Source organism: Cibotium barometz, chromosome 14 (assembly GCF_041138505.1).
Source record: "Cibotium barometz isolate CiBa-2024 chromosome 14, ASM4113850v1, whole genome shotgun sequence".
NCBI lineage: Eukaryota > Viridiplantae > Streptophyta > Polypodiopsida > Cyatheales > Cibotiaceae > Cibotium > Cibotium barometz.
The window spans coordinates 9288390-9306600 of record NC_141059.1 but is presented as its reverse complement, the minus strand read 5'-3'; the positions used below and the strand labels follow the sequence as shown (position 1 = coordinate 9306600).

General features: G+C 46.2%; 1 protein-coding gene across 2 annotated transcripts in view; it reads left to right on the top strand.

Annotated features, from left to right (window-relative positions):
• The window catches only part of LOC147631645 (uncharacterized), a 62150-nt gene extending 46648 nt beyond the window's left edge, over positions 1–15502 (top strand). For both annotated transcript variants that reach the window (XM_086808164.1, XM_086808165.1), the window contains exon 7: positions 15140–15502. In XM_086808164.1, coding sequence (XP_086664290.1) covers positions 15140–15442 — 303 coding nt within the window. In that variant the 3' untranslated portion in view covers positions 15443–15502. The remainder of the gene's footprint in view (positions 1–15139) is intronic.
• Positions 15503–18211: the final 2709 nt, after the last annotated feature.

Sequence of the window (18211 nt, the reverse complement as noted above, 5' to 3'; positions counted from 1 at the left end):
CATGGTGAACATCTTCAAGTATTATGGCTTGCCTACGTCTATCATTAGTGACCGTGATCCACGGATGACGAGTTTGTTCTGGAGAGGGTTGTTTGACAACATGGGTACAACTCTCAAGTTTTCATCGTCATTTCATCCACAAACAGATGGTCAGTCAGAAGAGGCTAACTCTATAGTGTTGGATCTTCTTAAGTGTTATGTGTCAGAGCACAAGCAACAATGGGAAAAGTATCTTCCTTTGGTGGAGTTTGCATATAACAACACTGTACATACCTCGACAGGCAAGGCGCCTTTTGAGATTGTGGAAGGAGGGAAGAAGGTACCACCCATTTTGCATACAAAGGATAAGATCTTTGAGGCTGATCAGTATGTGGAGAGTATGGATGAAGCTTATCGGAGAGTTAAGTTGGCACTCCAGAAAACTCAACAGAAGCAAAAGAAAGCCGCAGACCGTCACAGACGTGCTTTAGAGTTTGCATTGGGTGATTGGGTTCTTTTGCGCTTTGAAAAGGCTAGACTCAAGAAGATGAAGGGTAAAGAGCACTTATTCCCTAAGTTGAGCATGCGTTATTATGGGTCTTTTCAGGTATTGGAAAAGATTGGTGAGGTAGCCTATCGTTTGAAGTTACCAGATCACTGGAGGATTCACAATGCTTTTCACGTGAGTCTCCTTAGACCTTTCCGTGGGCAGATACTGGCACATAAGGAAAGAAAGGTACGAGGTAAAGTTTCCCGTCGCTATCTTGTGAAGTTCAAGAACTATTCACCGATGGATGCGAAGTGGATGGAGGAAGGTGACTTAACAGATTCACCTAAGGTTTTGCAGTCACATGGGATATTGTGGTTGTGTATGGTTCACAGTGGTATACAACTTGGACTATTACTACGCCATTGGTTTGCAGTGAATGTTGATACATGTGCATGGCTTAGAGAGATTGGGACGCTGATCTTGCCATATTGTATTTTTCACTTTGGATATTTTGCTGTATCACCAGAATGCAATCGAGGACGCTTGCCATTTTTCAAGAGGGGGGTATGTCATGGCCCTGTGAAAATGGAACAGCACAAGTGTGGGCATGGTGGTTGCTGAGCCAAAATATTAAAATATTCGCATTTGGGGTGCCCGGACAAATGAGAATGATGTGTGGACACTTCAGATGTGAAAGGGGACAAAAGCATTAATGTTTTTATTGTTTTATGGGAGGTTGCCCCTAGGCCTTAGTGGCCCCTAGGGAACTTTAATTATTATTAAAGTTGGGGCCCTAGGAGAAGTTTGGGGAGGGGGCAATTCCACTTTTGGAGTGCATGCCTCTCTCTCTACGTGGAGGAGAGGAGAAGCAACGTGGGACTGCTGGATATTGTTTTTGCTGCTGTTTTCTGTGGAAACCTGCCCGTACAGTCCACGTGTGTAGGCTGTACAGAGTTGTACGACTGCAGGTACAATACGGCTGTTTTTCTCTGCTGCAGATTCTTGTGTGGGTACAGGCGGCGCTGATGACAGGTTGAGCAGGTACATGTGCTGTGGGTTCTGACAGAAGCTGTACAGCAGGTACAATCGTATGACTGCTGTCAAGTGGCTGTGCTGCAGGTACAGAACTGTACAGCAGGTACAGTCGGGTACATCAAGCTGATTTAGGCAACTGCAGTACAGTCGTACAGCTCTGTACGGACAGGTACAGTCAGACTCTGCTGTGCTGTACGGACAGGTACAGGCCGGTGTTGACCTGTCAGTTCTGGACAGTAAAGCGGTGCACCTCTAGTTACACGTGGGATTTTATCAGAGTTTATTTGGTACAATAGTCAGGTGGTTGCAAGGGGAAAGAGTACAGACGGTCGTTGCCAAGTACAGACTGGTACGGACTGTCCCACGGGTGCAAAAACACGAGCTGACTTGGTAAGCTCTAAACTTGTTCATCTGTCTTTCTTTCCATTGGCTTATGTCTGTTGCTATTTGGCCCCTTGTGAGAGGAGGGGTATGGCAGATTGAAAAGGGTGGAAACAGAGAGATTGGACAGTGAATGTATGCTTGTGCTGAGTTGTGGAATCATGTGCATGAGATATGCCAGATGTATGTTCAAGGTTGTCTTGCTGAATGGTCTTGGCTGATCAGAGGGGAGCACAGAGTGTTGCTTTGAGACGCAGATCTGTGTGTGTGAATCCTGTGTGCTAAGAGGTATTGTGGGCTGCCAGATTGGACATACAGGTGTATTCTCTTGGCTGATTTTGTTGTACTCAGCCTTACATATTTTTTGAAATTGAATAAAGAAATACCGCAAGGGGCGCCAAGCTTTGGGGCCAATAGGTGTCGTTCTCTTTTCAGATTTGGGACACTCTAGCTCCAATCAAATTTGTTTTCATATCTGGACTACAAGTGGAAGGGTGACTGCTAGTCTACCGCACTTTGGTTTCTACCAGAGGCCGGTTTCAGCAATAAAGAAGAATTTGGTAGCAGATGCATTGTCCAGGAGGCCATATGTGGCTGCAGTTACAGTGACCTCTCATAGGAGACTTATTTGCTATGCAAGATTTATATCATTTGGATGCTGATTTTTGCCATATATGGACTGATTTGATGGCTGGTCATTCACATGCCTCTTATGTTATCAACGAGGGTTATCTTATGAAGAATAACTGCCTATGTGTCGTGAAGGATTTGCGTCCAAAGGTTATGGAGGAATGTCATGCTCCCCCTTATGTTGGTCATAGAGGAAATATTTGCGCATTGATGCAAAGTGGGTAAATGAGGATTATTTTGTTAACTATCCACAGTTGTTGCAGGCATATCTTGAGGCTTTTCAGTTGAGGACAACTCTTTAGAAGCCCGGGGGGATGTCACCAATTGGTCGACCATTTGGTCCATCTCCAGTTTTGTGTCTCGTTCACTTGAGGCCAGGCCGGTGTCTCATGTGAAGAGGCCAATTTTTTGCTTGACATGGACGGGAGTCAGACTGGTGCCACCCGTGTATGACCTGGACTGTGTTCTATCCATGGGATTGTCACGCCATGGAAGAGCCAGTATTTGTGCCGTGTCTTGCCTATGGGACTGTCACTCCATAGGGCGGCTCGTGCCTGGAACTGTGTTTTACATATGGGACTGTCACTCCATAGGAAGACCAGGATTTATGTTTTACGTCGGGCCATTTTTGTGCCCGACAGATATTTTGTACTTGTTCCATGAACGGGAGATATGTCCATGATACTATTTGCACATGCACTCATGTTTTGCATGTTTGAAACTGTTTTCGCATGACTCGTATTTTTGTGTTTGCCTGTTTGACGTGCCACTTACTGAGCGGGGATGCCTGCAAGTGAGTCGTGAAGTTTGCTCTATCTGTTGACAAGTTTTGTTGCGTGTGAACAGGTGGTAAGCGTATTGCACATGTTGGTTTAATACTTTATTTTCTAACCTTTTGTTTTATAAGGTTGTATGTTCACATTCACTTAAAAGTGGGCACCCACTATGGGCACCCACATAGGGGCCAAGGTGGGGAGCCACACTTAACTTTTGTGTGTGTGGGGGTGGGTGCATGGTCACCTACCCACACCACCATGAAGCTGGCCGCCCCCATGCAAACTTGGGGAGCCGGCCAGCTGTGATCGTGGAACTATCCCTCCAACACCTACAAATGACGATGGTGCGCCTCCTCTCCACAGACACAACAGATTGCGCATCACGTCTTGCAGGCTGTTGGGTTTCTTCTCTTCAGGCTGCGTTTTTGCTCCTCACAGGCTGCGCTTTTACTCCCCTCTTAGGCTGCGCATGCCATCTCCAGCAGGCTGGGTTTCTGCATACAGGCGGCGGCTGAGCCCTACATACAGGCGGCGGTGACTGTTCTGCACAGGCTGCACTGCCTCTTTTGCAGGCGACTGTGTGCCATCATCAGCAGGCTACACAGGTTGCATAGGCTGCGCCGCCTCCTCCAGCAGGTGGTTGAGCCCTCCAGCAGACGGCTGCCTCTTCTCCACTGCAGCCAGGCGACCATACAGGCTGCTCCTCCACTGTGTGTACTCCTACTCTGCAGGCGACAGCTGTACCCTGCATACAAGCGGCTCCTGCTTCTTCTCCCTTAGGCGGCTGTACCTTCTGTACGTGGCTGCTGTTCCTTCAGTTGGCGGCTGTGCTGCTACAGCCAAGCAACTCCTCCTCTTCCTCCTCCTCCATAGAAGGTGGCTGTGTCCTGCACAGCGGGTGGTGGTTCTCCTTTGCAGGCGGTTGCGCCTCCTTTACATAGGCGCCATCTCCTTTCTTCAGGAGGCTATACCTTTCCCAGGCAGCGACTCCTCTTTCTCCTCGACATGCTGCTGCACCTTGGTGTCCCTCTCAAGTAGCTGCACACAGACACCATGGGTATTGGTCTTCCATCTACAATCTACAAGTAAGTGAATTTCAGATTTAAGTAAAGAACTTTGTGGTAAATCTGATAAGGGATTCTCTCTACGGCTAACACCCGTTTGGTGCCGGGTAGTCCAAGCTTTTGGAGAACCACGGTCCAAAGGTGCCGAGATCGAGAGAGCCAGGCATTAGTACGGGAGCGCCTGTTTGTGCGTGGTCCTGGAACACCAGTGGGGTGCTCTCCGCGGAGTCCATTGAAGGCACAGGACCGTAGAGACTGGACCACTCAAGTGGTCTCTCTACTTCGAACATCTACTTTGAACCTTTTGTTTGGTACTGTATTCATTTGTACATGGACATCATCTGGTTCTTTGAACCCATGGAGCATTGTATTTGTTAAATACTCCCAATAATATATCATATATTGAGGGGGGGGTCGGCTCGTGTTCCGGCCCCAGTGCTGGTGTCCATCTATTTCATTTTAATTTCTGTCGTTATTAAGTTGTCCATTTCAAATTGTGATATTATGTTGTGCTATTACGTGTGTGGGTGTCCAAAGGAGTCTATTCCCACTTGACGGGATCGGTTTCACTCTATCATGTTGAAGTCACCGCCCATACACCAAAAATCAGCCTACGGAAGGGCCTGTCGGACAATGCTCCAAAAGATAGCTCTACCTGCAGCTACATTCGGGGCATAAATGTTGAGGAAGCCAACGCTATCCTCTCCAATCAGAATGATAACCCACTGAGCACGTCCTGGAACTATGACTCCTGATCCTGTCACACAGACGGTAGAAGCTACTCACTGACAGAGAGAGACACTCCTCCTCCCTACGTCCCTGAAGGGCCGAAGGATGGTGACCAAAAAGCATGACTCCTGCTTGGTAGAATCTTCCTGCAGCGGCGGGTACACCCCTTAGTAAGATGGTGCTCTTGAAGGAAAAGAATGTCAATAGATCCCCCCCACCATAGCTCGATGCAGCTCTCCTCTAAGGACGCCTTGTCTCTAAAAGCATTGAGGCCCCCCTAAGCCCTAAATGTTCCATGAGACAATCTTGATATCAATCTTTGTGTGAGGCGGAACTACCGGAATTGCCCTCCACTCGAAGAGTCTTGGGCGTGGGCTTAGACGGGGAATAGTCACAATTTGTCCTGGTGCGGAGTCGCGCCAAGTGGGTGTGGATCCTGCCCTCCATGTACTGCCACTCTACCCGAGCGCGAGAGTATGCATACTCTGTGCTCCATCGATCACAATGGAGGTATTTGTAAGAGGGGGGGAGAGGTACTGCAAGAGAGGTATGCATGAACACAAAAAGCAGCACCTCCAGGCTGGAGGTCACCATCTCCTCTCCCTGGTCTCTGTGTGCTGATCCACCAAGCTCCATCTTGGCCAAAGGTCATAGATGAGTAAAAACGTCGGTGATCCGGAGATCGTGCAGATGACGCGATAGCTCAACTGCCTGATCCTGTATGGAAGTGGCCACCGACTTTGGATCCCACTCTGTCTCGGGGGCTGCGCTCAAGAAGAAAGAGAAGATCATCGCGCCATTCTCTGGCGTAGAGGGTCTGGAGTGGTGGAAGACCACACATACCCGACTAGGGGCTACGGTCTCCTCGAACCTGTCTATCCCTTCCGTTGGAAGACACCGGAAGAAACTATAATCCACAGGCTGCCCTAAGATCCTAGGGGTCCGCCTAGAGACTCAGGTGGGAGAGCCCTCACTGGTGAGGCCACAATGATCATCTCCACTGGCTCTGAGAAACGATGAATCAGGCGGCGAACGGTACTCGCCGGCTGTCTCCTCTCCGGCTCAGGGACTGCGGGGGTCGACGGGAATGCTCTGGAGGCAGAGGGGGCGGGGGGGGATCGTAGGCACGGAGAAAGAGGAAGGGGCAAATGGAGCGATTGCGGGAAGAGTCGGAGGCGAGGGTGGGGGAGGGAGGGAAGGAAGCGGGGGAGGAGGCGAGGGGGAGTGGGAAGGCGGAGAGGCTGGAGAGGGATGTTGCTGAGAGGTATCCATCGGAGAGGAAGGCTGCTGCGGAAGGCTCGACGAAGGGAGGGTGGGGTCAACTTGCCCCACTGGGTAGTGAAGGCTAGAGGAGAAGTCGCGACGAGGAATCGGCCGCCACCTCGGGGGGGGGGGGGGGGGGGGGGGGGGGGGGGGGACCTCTGTCATTGGAAGGGGCCCGCCGTCTGCGGCGGGTGGGTGTTGCGATAAGTGCTTGAAACGGTTTTCTGACAGAACCGAATCCTCTTGCATGTTGCCAGCCTGGCGCGCACGGCGGCAAATGCTCAGCTCTGGTGCTCGGCTGGCGACCGGGGCGGGGGCCAATCGTCTGCCACTCGCGGCTGATGGGTCATCCATGGTCAGAACCTGGTGCTCCGCGGCCTGGGAACCTGCTCCTCCCTGGGCCCCTTGATGAGGATCTAAGTGGGAAGTAGGAGGGGGAACCACCGGGGGCGGTCGCCTAGTCTGACGTCGAGGGCAAACTTTGTCCCGGTGATCCATCTGTCTGCAAATAAAGCATTGGCCTGGAAGGCCGGAATACTCCACTCGTTGCACAATGGGATCGCCCTGAAGACTGGGAATAGATATCATGTGAGGCACATAATCTGGCGAGGCAATACAAATGCGGAGAGATGGAATCCTTGCTGCTTGTGCGAGGGCCGAGGCGGGGGGGGGGGGGGGGGGTCCATCACTCTCCCGATGGCACCACCAATCACTGGGAGAATAGGAAGGTATTCCTTCCTGAGACCTGAAAAGCAGACTGTCACGAGAAAGCCTGAAACTCCAGCCAATGGGTCAGATGCCGGGTCGAAGCCGTGCTGCCACAGTGCAAAGAAGGCCTAGGCCGTATTCAGTGCAATGGGGCTTAGTTGCATGACAAGTTCAGACGCCGTTGGTGAGTCGAACTGAACGGGGTAGTAGCCGGGCCACAAAGGATGAATATTTGCGATCTTTGCTGGCGCACCTAGGAGGCTAGCCTGAAGAAGATCTATGAGTTGGCCACGCGCGAGGCGGCTACCGACAATCTTGCATACCAAAGTGGAGGCCTCTAGGGATGCGATCGTCGTAGCGAGAAGCTGCAGCCTGCAGGTCCGCTTCGGAAAACGAAAGTCATGTAATGGCGGCCTCGGTTGGGGGAGACGGAGTGGCTGCCATGGAGTCCTCTTGGGGGCGAAGACCAGAAGAGGCCGAAACTTGCCGCCACAATGATGAAATACCCACAACCTGAGGGCGCTGCCGAAGGAACAAGGATGGGCTAGAGATAGCAGAGGAGAGGAAAGGGAGGGGTGGAGGGCACAGAAAGGAAAAGAAAAGAAAAAGAAAAAAGAAACAAAAAGAAAAGAAAAGAAAAGAAAGGAAAAGAGGAAGAAGAAGGAAGAGGAGGAGGAGGAGAAAAGGAAGGAAGGAAGGAAGGAAAGAGAAAGAAAAAGAAAAAGAAAAAGAAAAAGAAAAAGAAAAAGGAAAAAAAAGAGAAAAAAAAGAAAAGAGAAAAAAAAAGAAGAAAAAAGAAGGAAAAAAAGAAAAAGAGAGTAAAGGGAGGGGCGGAGGGCGTAGGTGATGTCAGGGGGAAGGCAAAGAACGGGGGGGAGGAGGGCGAGGGGTGAGGGCTGGGCACGAGCAAGGAAGGGGGGGGGGGGGCAGGTGAGTAGGAGGGGACGTAGGTAGAGAGAGCAGCGGGGGGAGAAAGGGCCCAGCAAACGGGGAAGAAGGGGTGGGCGATGGCGAATTGGGGGGGAAGGGGAGAAGGCGAGCAAGAAAGGGCGAGGGCAAGGGGGTTTGGGGGAGCGGGGGCGAAGCAATGGCAGGCAGGCACAACAAGGGGGGGAGCTCGCAGCGCACGCACGACGATGATTGCTAGATGCTGCTTTCCTTTTTCTTCTCCTTTGCAAGCCTCTTTCTGCACTCATTCAAATAATGACCCGGCTTCTTGCAGTAGTCACATTCGCCCTTCTTCTTGGGCTTGCTTGCATCATTTTTAGCCTTTTGTGAAGGCTGTCCCGAATCAGCCTCTGGCTGAAAACTATGTTTGGCTTTTCCCTTGCCATTGTCTTGGGCAGCAAAAGCCCCATCACCACGCATCCTGAAAGATTTGTTCTTCCAATTCTGCTCCCGAAGATCCTGACTATCACCTTCATTCATGTCCAAGTTCTTAAGCTCTTTCTTGAGAAATGCAACCCTGGCCTAATTCTTTGCTTGATACATGGTTTCAAGTACATCCCAAGCTCGCCGCGCCGTGAGGTCCTGCAAGACCGAATATGCGGTACAATTGATTGCTTGACTGACAAAGCAATCAAAGCCATTGCTTGGGTATCGTGAGTATCCCATCTCTTCTGCTCCTGTGAGGGAGGAGTTGGTACTGTTGCTTGTTGAGTACCACAGCCAGGTGTGTTAGGTGCTATGTCAATAGAGCGTATATCTTCACCTGACACATAACCCCATAATCCTTTGGCCATAAGTAGATTTCGGACCATGAAACTCCATAGGGAGTAATTACTGTCATCCAATTCGTCCTCTTGGGACAAAACCCCGAATATATCGATCGTATTTCTAGCCATGTGCTGAAATCTCTTGCAAGAGAGATGCACGTACAACCAAATATGTTGAAAAAAAGCACTTGTAGGCAAAATCCCAAACACAACGGAGTGCAATGCCAGGCAACCACAAAGTCCGTACGTTGCTGCGAGTTTCCGTCACCACTCAAGTATTGTAGCACCCTTGTTACTAGAGCCTACACCACTTCACCTTCCGTTGCTCACGACCACCTCAGAGTGCCTCTGTATCCACTGACACGAGCCTTCGACACCGACCACCTCACGGAGTGCCTTTTGTTAAAATTATGGGAAGTATGCACAACAGAAGCAATAGTTGATGGTAAGATAGAGCAACATATATGAGAGAGAGCAAGAACACAAGATGTATAGAAAGCTTCTATATTACCTTCTACTTCCGCCACTCCAAAGTTGGCTTAACCTTCACCTTCAAGTATTGTGTTACAAAAAGTGAGGCTTCCTACCCTTTATATAGGGTTCACTAAGGGCTAGGGTTGGGCCAACCCTAGATCCCTTTTCCACCCACATGCCCACTTTATTTGGGGTGTGTTCACACCTACATGACCTCTTTCTCTCACCCTTTACCACTTGTACATCATATATTTCAACATCCCCTCTCAATGCCACCATGGGACAGTGCCAAACATGGAGCAAGGTGAGCATTGGACATACAAGAACAAAATGAGATTACAAAAGTGATGAGTTATAGAGAAATGTGATTCACTCCCAATTCTAGCAAACATGCTTTACTCTTTAACTAGAAAAGTTGCTTATTATGTGAGGAACTTATAAAATTCCCCTTGATCCAAGATTTGCAAGCTAAGCTCTTTCCTCGAGGTAGACACAATGTTATTGCTTGTGTCGAGACTGTCGAGCAGTACTTATGCTTGGGACTCGTTTTGGGCATATTGAGCTGTTTGGGTTGCTATCGTTGTTGTGTCACTTGCAAAGTCTCTTCTTCCTTTGCTCTAGCAGCTTGGATTAGTGTCTTTATTGTTTGCACTTCTTCTAATGGTCTACCATTAGGTATAAGCACTTGTGCGAGGGGTGGTTCGATAGTCACAGTTGCAGTAGGTGCAATAGGAGCTGTATGAACAAGGATATCAACGTGAATGCTTCCTGCTTGTAACGATGAGACTTCACTGGGTGTCTCTTTGGAATTTACCTCAATTCCTTTATCATGTGGTCTGTACGTAGTAAGATTTGGTTCAGAGATAGCAGTTGAGGCTGAACCTCTGAGGTAGCTAACTACGCAGCAGAAAAGGCTGGTAGCTGGCTTGATTGCTGAGGCTTGGTTAGGATTCTCACTTCTTGGGATTGAGGATCCTTCCATTGACTCGAAATCAGACGAAGTATCACTGGTCCCTATTGCAGCAGGTCCTTGTACAATGCTAAATTGGGTTCCGATCGAAGGTCCTGAGTCTAGTGTAGGCTGGTATGCATTTAGCTCTATGGACTCACTTTCGTGTAAATTGGCCTCTAAAACCCGCCCAAACCGTAGGTGTATGTGAGTATGGGGTGTCTGAAGGTCCACAAGTTGTGTCAAAAAGATCGCAACGGTCTAAAACATATATTAGGCGAACTTATGCGTGCACTTTTTTTAAAATTTCTATACTTCGCTTTTTGAATTTTGATTTTTTAATGTTTTGTTTTTTTTACTTTCACGGTTTTGATTTTTGGTTTTAGCGAAATTGGTTTTTTTTAGAATCTTGGCTTGCCTAAAAGCCTATACGCATTGAGTGTGGCAAGCACATCCCAAATTGGTTAATGTCAAGATTCAGATTTTTGTGACTAGTGGCCTAAAAGGTTGTATGCATTAAATGCAGCCAGCTAGTTAAGATGCCGCAAATTAGAAAGAGAATTAAGGCTAATTAACTTGCGTGATTGTACTAATGCAAAAACAGAGAAAACTTGCAAAAACACAAATTTTTTTGTGTCTTGTAAATCCTCCTCTAATTTCAGTTTCTATCTCAATTTTGTCATATGAGGAGTCAAAATTAGGATAAAAACTATACTACGAAGCCAATTCTAAGGTCAATTTAACCAAATTTTTTTCATTATATGCTCATTTAACTGTTTTTTCATTTCAAAAATGTAAAAATATAGAAAACCAAGAAATTTACAAAAAATGAGAAATTGTAGAAACAGTAGAAACTGTAATGAAAAACACAAATTAAACACATATTTATAATGGAAAACGCAACATATTAGGAAAAGAAACATCTTTCATAGATTTTAATTCTTTCATTTTTGCCATTCTTGAAAAAAAAAAACATAACAGAAATTAACTATTCACACATGAATTCAAAATGCAAAGTGCCTATGCGATGGGACTATTCCCGACAATGGCACCACTTATGGAGGGCCCTAATGCCAAGGCAAAGCTGCAGGAAATGACCAAATGTTGTGGTGCTTCGCCCAATGGCACTCGGGAGTACAAACAACTCAACCGAGAAGCCAATCTACCATGGCCTACGCACAAAATGCAAATGGTGGTGTGTCACTTACCTCGTTGAATGCTGGTTGTTGGGATTCTCGTGGCTACCGTCGTTGCAAGAGCACCCGAGAGCTCCACTCCACCGCTGCCGTCGCACTCCAATGGAAACTTGACCCTCTTCTTATTCAATCTCTCTCTCACACATACCCTCACACAGTGATAATGAGCATATAGTAGCTCTATTTGGATTAGGCAAGAAGTAAGAGAATGGAAAAGAAGAGCACTCTATTAGTTGCATAAGAGAATGAATGGTGAGAATACAAATTGACCCTTATCTTGGATCCAAGCATTCACACCTTAGCTGGCTATACTTAAAATATAGGTCCATGGCATAAGAGAATGAATGGTGAGAATACAAATTGACCCTTATCTTGGATCCAAGCATTCACACCTTAGCTGGCTATACTTAAAATATAGGTCCATGGCTATCCAAGGCCGCCTAGGCTTGTGCAAACACTTAATCTAAGCATGCAATCTCAATAATTAATCCCGTGGCGCGTCTTTTATAGACAAGCAGCGATCGTACACGTAAAATATACAATATTAGTATTTCTAATACCAATGGCCAAATGAAGTGACGGTTGCCAATGGATGGCGTCGACGTTGGAGAGGTGTCCAATGAGGGTTAACAATCAGGGAGGGCCCGCTCGCAGGTGTGGGTGTGAAATCTCTCTCAAAAAAAGAGAAACATATACAATCTGTGTTTATGTAACATTGATCAACTCTTTAGGAATAGAAGTGCCTTTTAAAGGGCTACTGTTATTAGATCACCCAGCAAACAGTATAGTTGAGTAAGTACTCATTGAGCTGCTTGAGTGCATTGAGACTACCTGTATTTTATGTGCCTTGTTTGTATTGTTGGAAATAAGTGCACACTAGGTGTACTATTTCTAGTCTAGTTTCACTTAAGTCTTTGTGTCTTGAGTCTAGTGCCATGTGGCATCTCTACATTTATCCCATAAGTCAGTCTACTCAATCTTGTACTTCTCACCTATATATTGTAGGTGTCACATCAATGAAATCAATCTTGTGTCTTGTCTACACTCATCTCAAGGTAACTCTTTGTCTTTCATTTATTCTTGTTTCATTTCTAGTTTTGCTCTTGCTTTCATATTTCCTACATGGTATCAGAGCCTGCTTTAGCTGCAAAGTTCGAAGAAAGGAGTTGTTTCCTTCATCAGCATAGGTTGTCCTTATAAGCAGCAGCGGGTCACACAGGCTGTGGCTCTTCTTTTCAGCTCCTCGTCATCAGCAGCCCTCCTGTCTCACAGAGGCTGCAGCTCATCTCATCAACGGCTTGTCACATCAGCAGACGACTCATCATCAGCAACGCCTGAAGCTCGTCATCAGCAGAGCAGTCATCATCAGCAGGTCTATGTGGCACGCTGCCCGCCGGCCTGCTGTTTCCCAGTAACTGCTGCGCACTCCTACGCCGGCCTCTTTTCAAGTTGCTGCTGCTGGCGCTTCATCCTCTACAGTCTGCGCATCACTTCATACCTGCGCAAGCCTCTACATCTGCTCCTGGCCCCCGTGCTGCTCCTGAAATTCTGCGCCATCTTCTTCAACAGGCTGCACTTCTCCAGGAGCTGCCCGAGGTTCTGCAACAAATTCTCCACCGCTGCTCGCTCTCCGGTCTCTCTAGGTATCGTGGCCCTGTACTACATCTCTCCTTATTTGCAAAAATCTCTGTTCGCAGCTCTCTCTCTCTCTCTCTCTCTCTCTCTCTCTCTCTCTCTCTCTCGGGTTACCCCTGAAAGGGTGGAAGACCTGAGAAAAAAACCAAAGTGGTATGCTTTAATATTTTCAGTTCTATTTTTCCTCAAAATTAAAACTGAACTCTCTCTTGTAAGGGAATAGACACTGCCCTTGCATCATTAGCAAGAGGTAAGACCTTCCCACATGGCATCTTCTACCCATTCTCTCATGTCTATCGACAAATTCAATGGGTCCAACTTTCATACTTGGCAAATCAAAATCAAGTGTCATCTTATGAAAGAAGGCCTGTGGGATATTGTTCATCATGCTACCCCCGAAGATTCCGACATTGAGCAAGTTATCACTTATGCTCCCACTGCCAAGAATGACAAAGCCTATGCTATCATCTTGCTCGGTCTTGGAGATGATTACATTCATCACATCTCCGACATACAGTCTGCTTCTCGAGCATGGATCACTTTGGATACCCTTTTTGGACCCCGCTCTAAAAACTCTAAGATTGCACTTATGATCTCATTCTTTGATCTATATATGCAGGAGGGAGCTACTATAGCCTCTCATGTCAATTATTTTCGCAGTCTTATGGTTCAGCTTGCATCAGTGAAGTCCCCCATCTCCGAAGATATTGCTATTGCTGTGCTTCTCAAAAGCTTACCTGACACTTATGCTACTCTTGTCACTACCTTCAAGTATCACAATAATCCTACTCTTGAAGGTATCATCAATGCTCTCCAAGAAGAGGAAAGAACAAAACAACAAAAGGTAACTGACACTGCATTTTTAGCAAAGAAAGGAGGATCTAAGGTAAGAAAGCCTTGCACCCATTGTGGAAAAACTAATCATTTGGAGAAGGACTGCTTCAAGGCTCATCCATGCACCATTTGTGGCCGTGATAATCACCGGGAGAAGGACTGCTACTCTAAAACCTCTACATCAATCCCTGCATCTGCCGCAGCACATGTTGCTACATCATCTACATCAGCAGATCTTGCTGTTCATTCCTCACATGATGAGGAATGGGCTTTTTGATTACTTCATCTTTCTTGTCTACCACTTTGACCACCGATGATGTAGGTCAAAGGGTTCTAGTATCTTACTCATTTTTGCTTTTTGACCTCTCTCTTGTCCCTACTTGAGAGGCAGAGATTGCCCTTGAGGAGGGATGTCTTCAAGGTCCATCTGTTTGTCTACAGTCAGTTTTCTGTCTATCTAGTCTTGTCTGTCTGTCTATCTGTTGTCTATCTATCTGTCTATCAATCTGACTGTGTCTTGTTTTAGATCCACCTTGTCCCTACCCTTGTGAACCCATATGAGGATATCACTTGAGGAGGGGTGTCTCAGGATCTTTTGTCTCTCAGTCTATCAGTCTTTATGTCTGTCTTCTAGTCTTGTCTTTTTGTCTTCCTCCTAGTGTCCACTTAAGGAGGGTGTTGGAAATAAGTGCACACTAGGTGTACTATTTCTAGTCTAGTTTCACTTAAGTCTTTGTGTCTTGAGTCTAGTGCCATGTGGCATCTCTACATTTATCCCATAAGTTAGTCTACTCAATCTTGTACTTCTCACCTATATATTGTAGGTGTCACATCAATGAAATCAATCTTGTGTCTTGTCTACACTCATCTCAAGGTAACTCTTTGTCTTTCATTTATTCTTGTTTCATTTCTAGTTTTGCTCTTGCTTTCATATTTCCTACATGTATAAGTATGGAATTGGATCACATGCAAGCCTATCCTCTCCTATAATGCACTTCGATGCCATAGCCTTTTATGTTGAAGTGCAAGTTCATGTACCGCCAAAAGAAGCCCAAGGTTAGTCAAGTCATGAGAATTTAGGGATTATGCATGGTGCCGATGGTATCACATGATTTTGTTAATAAATAATAAAAAATTAGCTTGAAACTCTTGATTAGTGTATGCTTTCTCTTTCTCTAGATCTTTATGCCAAACTATGACGAATCTGAGTAGATTTTGTGTTTCTCTACATTTTTTTGCCTAACTATGATGTATCTGAGTAGTTTTTGTACCTACTTCCAGTTTTTGTACGAGGCTGGGTTTTCTTCAAGTAACTGTTTGGAAAGATCAGGAATGATTGGAGTGACACAGCCCCGCAGGGTTGCTGTTCTTGCGACAGCAAAGAGGTTGTCACATGAGATGAATCTAAATCTGGGCCAGGAAGTGGGGTTTCAAGTTCGACATGACCGAAATGTTGGGGACAACACCTGCATCAAGTTTATGACAGATGGCATTCTTCTTAGAGAAGTACAGGTTAGTGAGATTTTTTTCATTTCAAAGTTGATTTTTCTTCTCAACTTCCAGGATCGCAAGGGAAAGGCCTGATAGTTGATGTCAGTTATTTAGAAGGTGTTTAGAAGATGGTGGATTGTTGTGGCATAAACTGTAAATGACACCTTTAAATAATACAACAAAAATCTCTTCATGAACCTAGTTCCATGTATGTAATGTGCACCCTGCACTGAGGTACACACAGTGACACACTGGCATCATCATCAATGCAGCATTTGTACAGTAATAGTACATTTTTAGGAACATTTGTCGTACACCATGACCCCATTGTGAACCCTCTATCTAGAGATAGTCAGGTGTGAGACATGTAGGTCAGTCTCCGAGCCATAGAGGCTAGTTTGGAGTTAGTTCTCTCAACCCACTTGGAGAAGAACCCCATCAGATAAGTGCATGTAGAAGTCAACCTTAGCATAGGTCTTGCATTAAAAGCATTAGCAAGCATGTTGCATGCCTATGGGCCACCAGCCCTTGGCTACAACACCATTTGGCAGCCTGTTTAAGGGCTGTTTACAGCCCTGGACAGCACCTAGTGTCAGCCGAGAGCATTGGGAGCAGCCATGCTCCAGTCGGCGAGCCTAAGCAGCATCATAAGCATCATGGAGGGCATGGGCACCCAGTTGGCAGCCACAACAGCTTCCTTACAACAGTTGAGAGCTATTGGGGCACCCAAGAATGCAGTCGGCCAGCATATAGGAAAAAGGGATTTAATCGCAGCATTTAAATAGCATGTTATGTATTTATCCCTTGTCCACAGCAGGCCGACAGACTTCAGCCCACCGACCGGCAGCTTATATCCATATATAAGCAAGCGCTTGGTATTCAGCCAAAATCATCAAGCATCAATTAAGCACAAAATCAGAATTCAGTTCATCGTCTCCATGCAAATCTTGAAGCCCCTCTTCAACATTCTGCCAACATATATGCACTCCTACAACTAGCCTGGACTTGCATAAGTGGTCCAGTAGAATTATCTACAGTGCCCTTGGATTGGTGGACACACGGTCTTCCTCGTCCTTGCGTTGGGCAGTCACAACTCTTGTTCTCAAGCATTGTACATAAGTTCTCCAAAGAAGTAATACAGGCAAATACTCTTGCTTGCAAGGGGGGCCCTTGAGTGGGTATTTGGGACCAATACCATGTCATCTACATTCTCTTCTCTCTCTCTACTCAATGAATGGATGCGATCTCACCAAAGTAAAGGTTTAAAGAAGGCTTTGTTGCATGTTACCATGGTCAACCTTAGTGCACGTAACAATGTATATGGATGTGAATGTTACCAGTACCACCTCCCCGTCATTGCCTTCAAAAGAAGTTCATGCCTTTAAAGGCATTCCAAGCTGTGATACATTGTTATGGGCCATTTAGGTCATCTTTCTCTAGACAAGATTGTTGGATGAGCAGTCATTCAACATGAAGAATGACCACCTCCCTATTCTTGCCTTGCCTTGCCTCCCAAGGCATTCCAAGCTGTGATACATCGTTACGGGCCATGTGGACCATCTTTCTCTAGATAAGATGATTGGATGAGCCGTCATTCAACATGAAGAATAATGGCTAGTTTTTGAGCTGCCCTTTCTTCTTAGCCAAGAGAGTATTCTTTTTCCATGTTTGAATTGCTTGTTTGCTTTTTAGTTGCACGTGCGTGTGTGCGTGTGCGTGTATGCAAGTAGTCCTTTGTTTTGCCTTTGACCTTTGACCTTTGTTGCTGCCATTTCCATCTTCAGTTCCTCCCAACCCTTGTTGATTTTGTCTTCTGCTTCTGCTTCTGCTTCTGCTTCTGCTTTTATCTCATCTTTCACCGTTTCTCTCAGCTCTCCTTAGTTCTTGCTTGCCTGTTGTTGGAGCTACCCATCTCCTTCTTCTGTAGGTTTTCTTGCTTTTCCTAGATCATGCTCCTCTATGGATGGGTCTCTATTTTGGTACTCCAATTGCTGATGAGAAATTGCCAGTAAAGAGTCTATGTTTAATAAACAATAGCTATCTCACTCACCCTCTGTTTTAGGATATGGTGGGTGATATTGTTTGTTGCTTTGAATGTAGAGATTTGTGAGGATATTGATGTTGCTTGGTACCATTTTGCTGTTTGCATGCAAGGAGTTATAACTCATTATGGAAAATGGTACTTAGAGGAAGAGAGGGAAACAATTTTTGGGTTGAAAAGACAATTGCAAGTTCTTGAAGAACTCACCCATATTTGTACCCCTCAAGAAGAAGATGTAGGCATATGCTCACTTATTGTAGTGCTACATGTGAATAGGGCTTAACCAAGGGCACTTTTTCCCATGTGGTTTTTCCTCTTGGATATCAAGTGTGAAAGGACACTCTATCCATATAACTTTTGTACTTCTATATTATATGGAAGTGACTCACATGCAAGAGTTGACTTGCATTTGTGAGCATCATTGCGAGGCATCGGACTCGTCCAACCAGGCATCTCACTATGGCAGATATCCAGGCCATCCGGTAGAGACCCAGAGCTCCTAGAATGATTACGACTCCAGCCATATACTATTGTACTCACTGGCACTTTTGTACTCCCCCATATTCATGTATTCATGTATCCATGTTTTTTTTAATCCCATTTTGACTAGTAGCATTAGCTTCCCACTCTCCCTAGTTGCTGCTTCCGGATGCTCCCTACTGATGTATTGTAGGGCTAGATACTTACCTTCAATTCTTTCTTTTCTTTTCCAGACAGTGTATCAGATGTCACATGGTTGTAACTTTGGTCTCATAGGTCGCTTTGGCCTTTTGAAGACGTTAATATAACATTTCATTTCATTTCTCTCTCTTCTGTGTGAC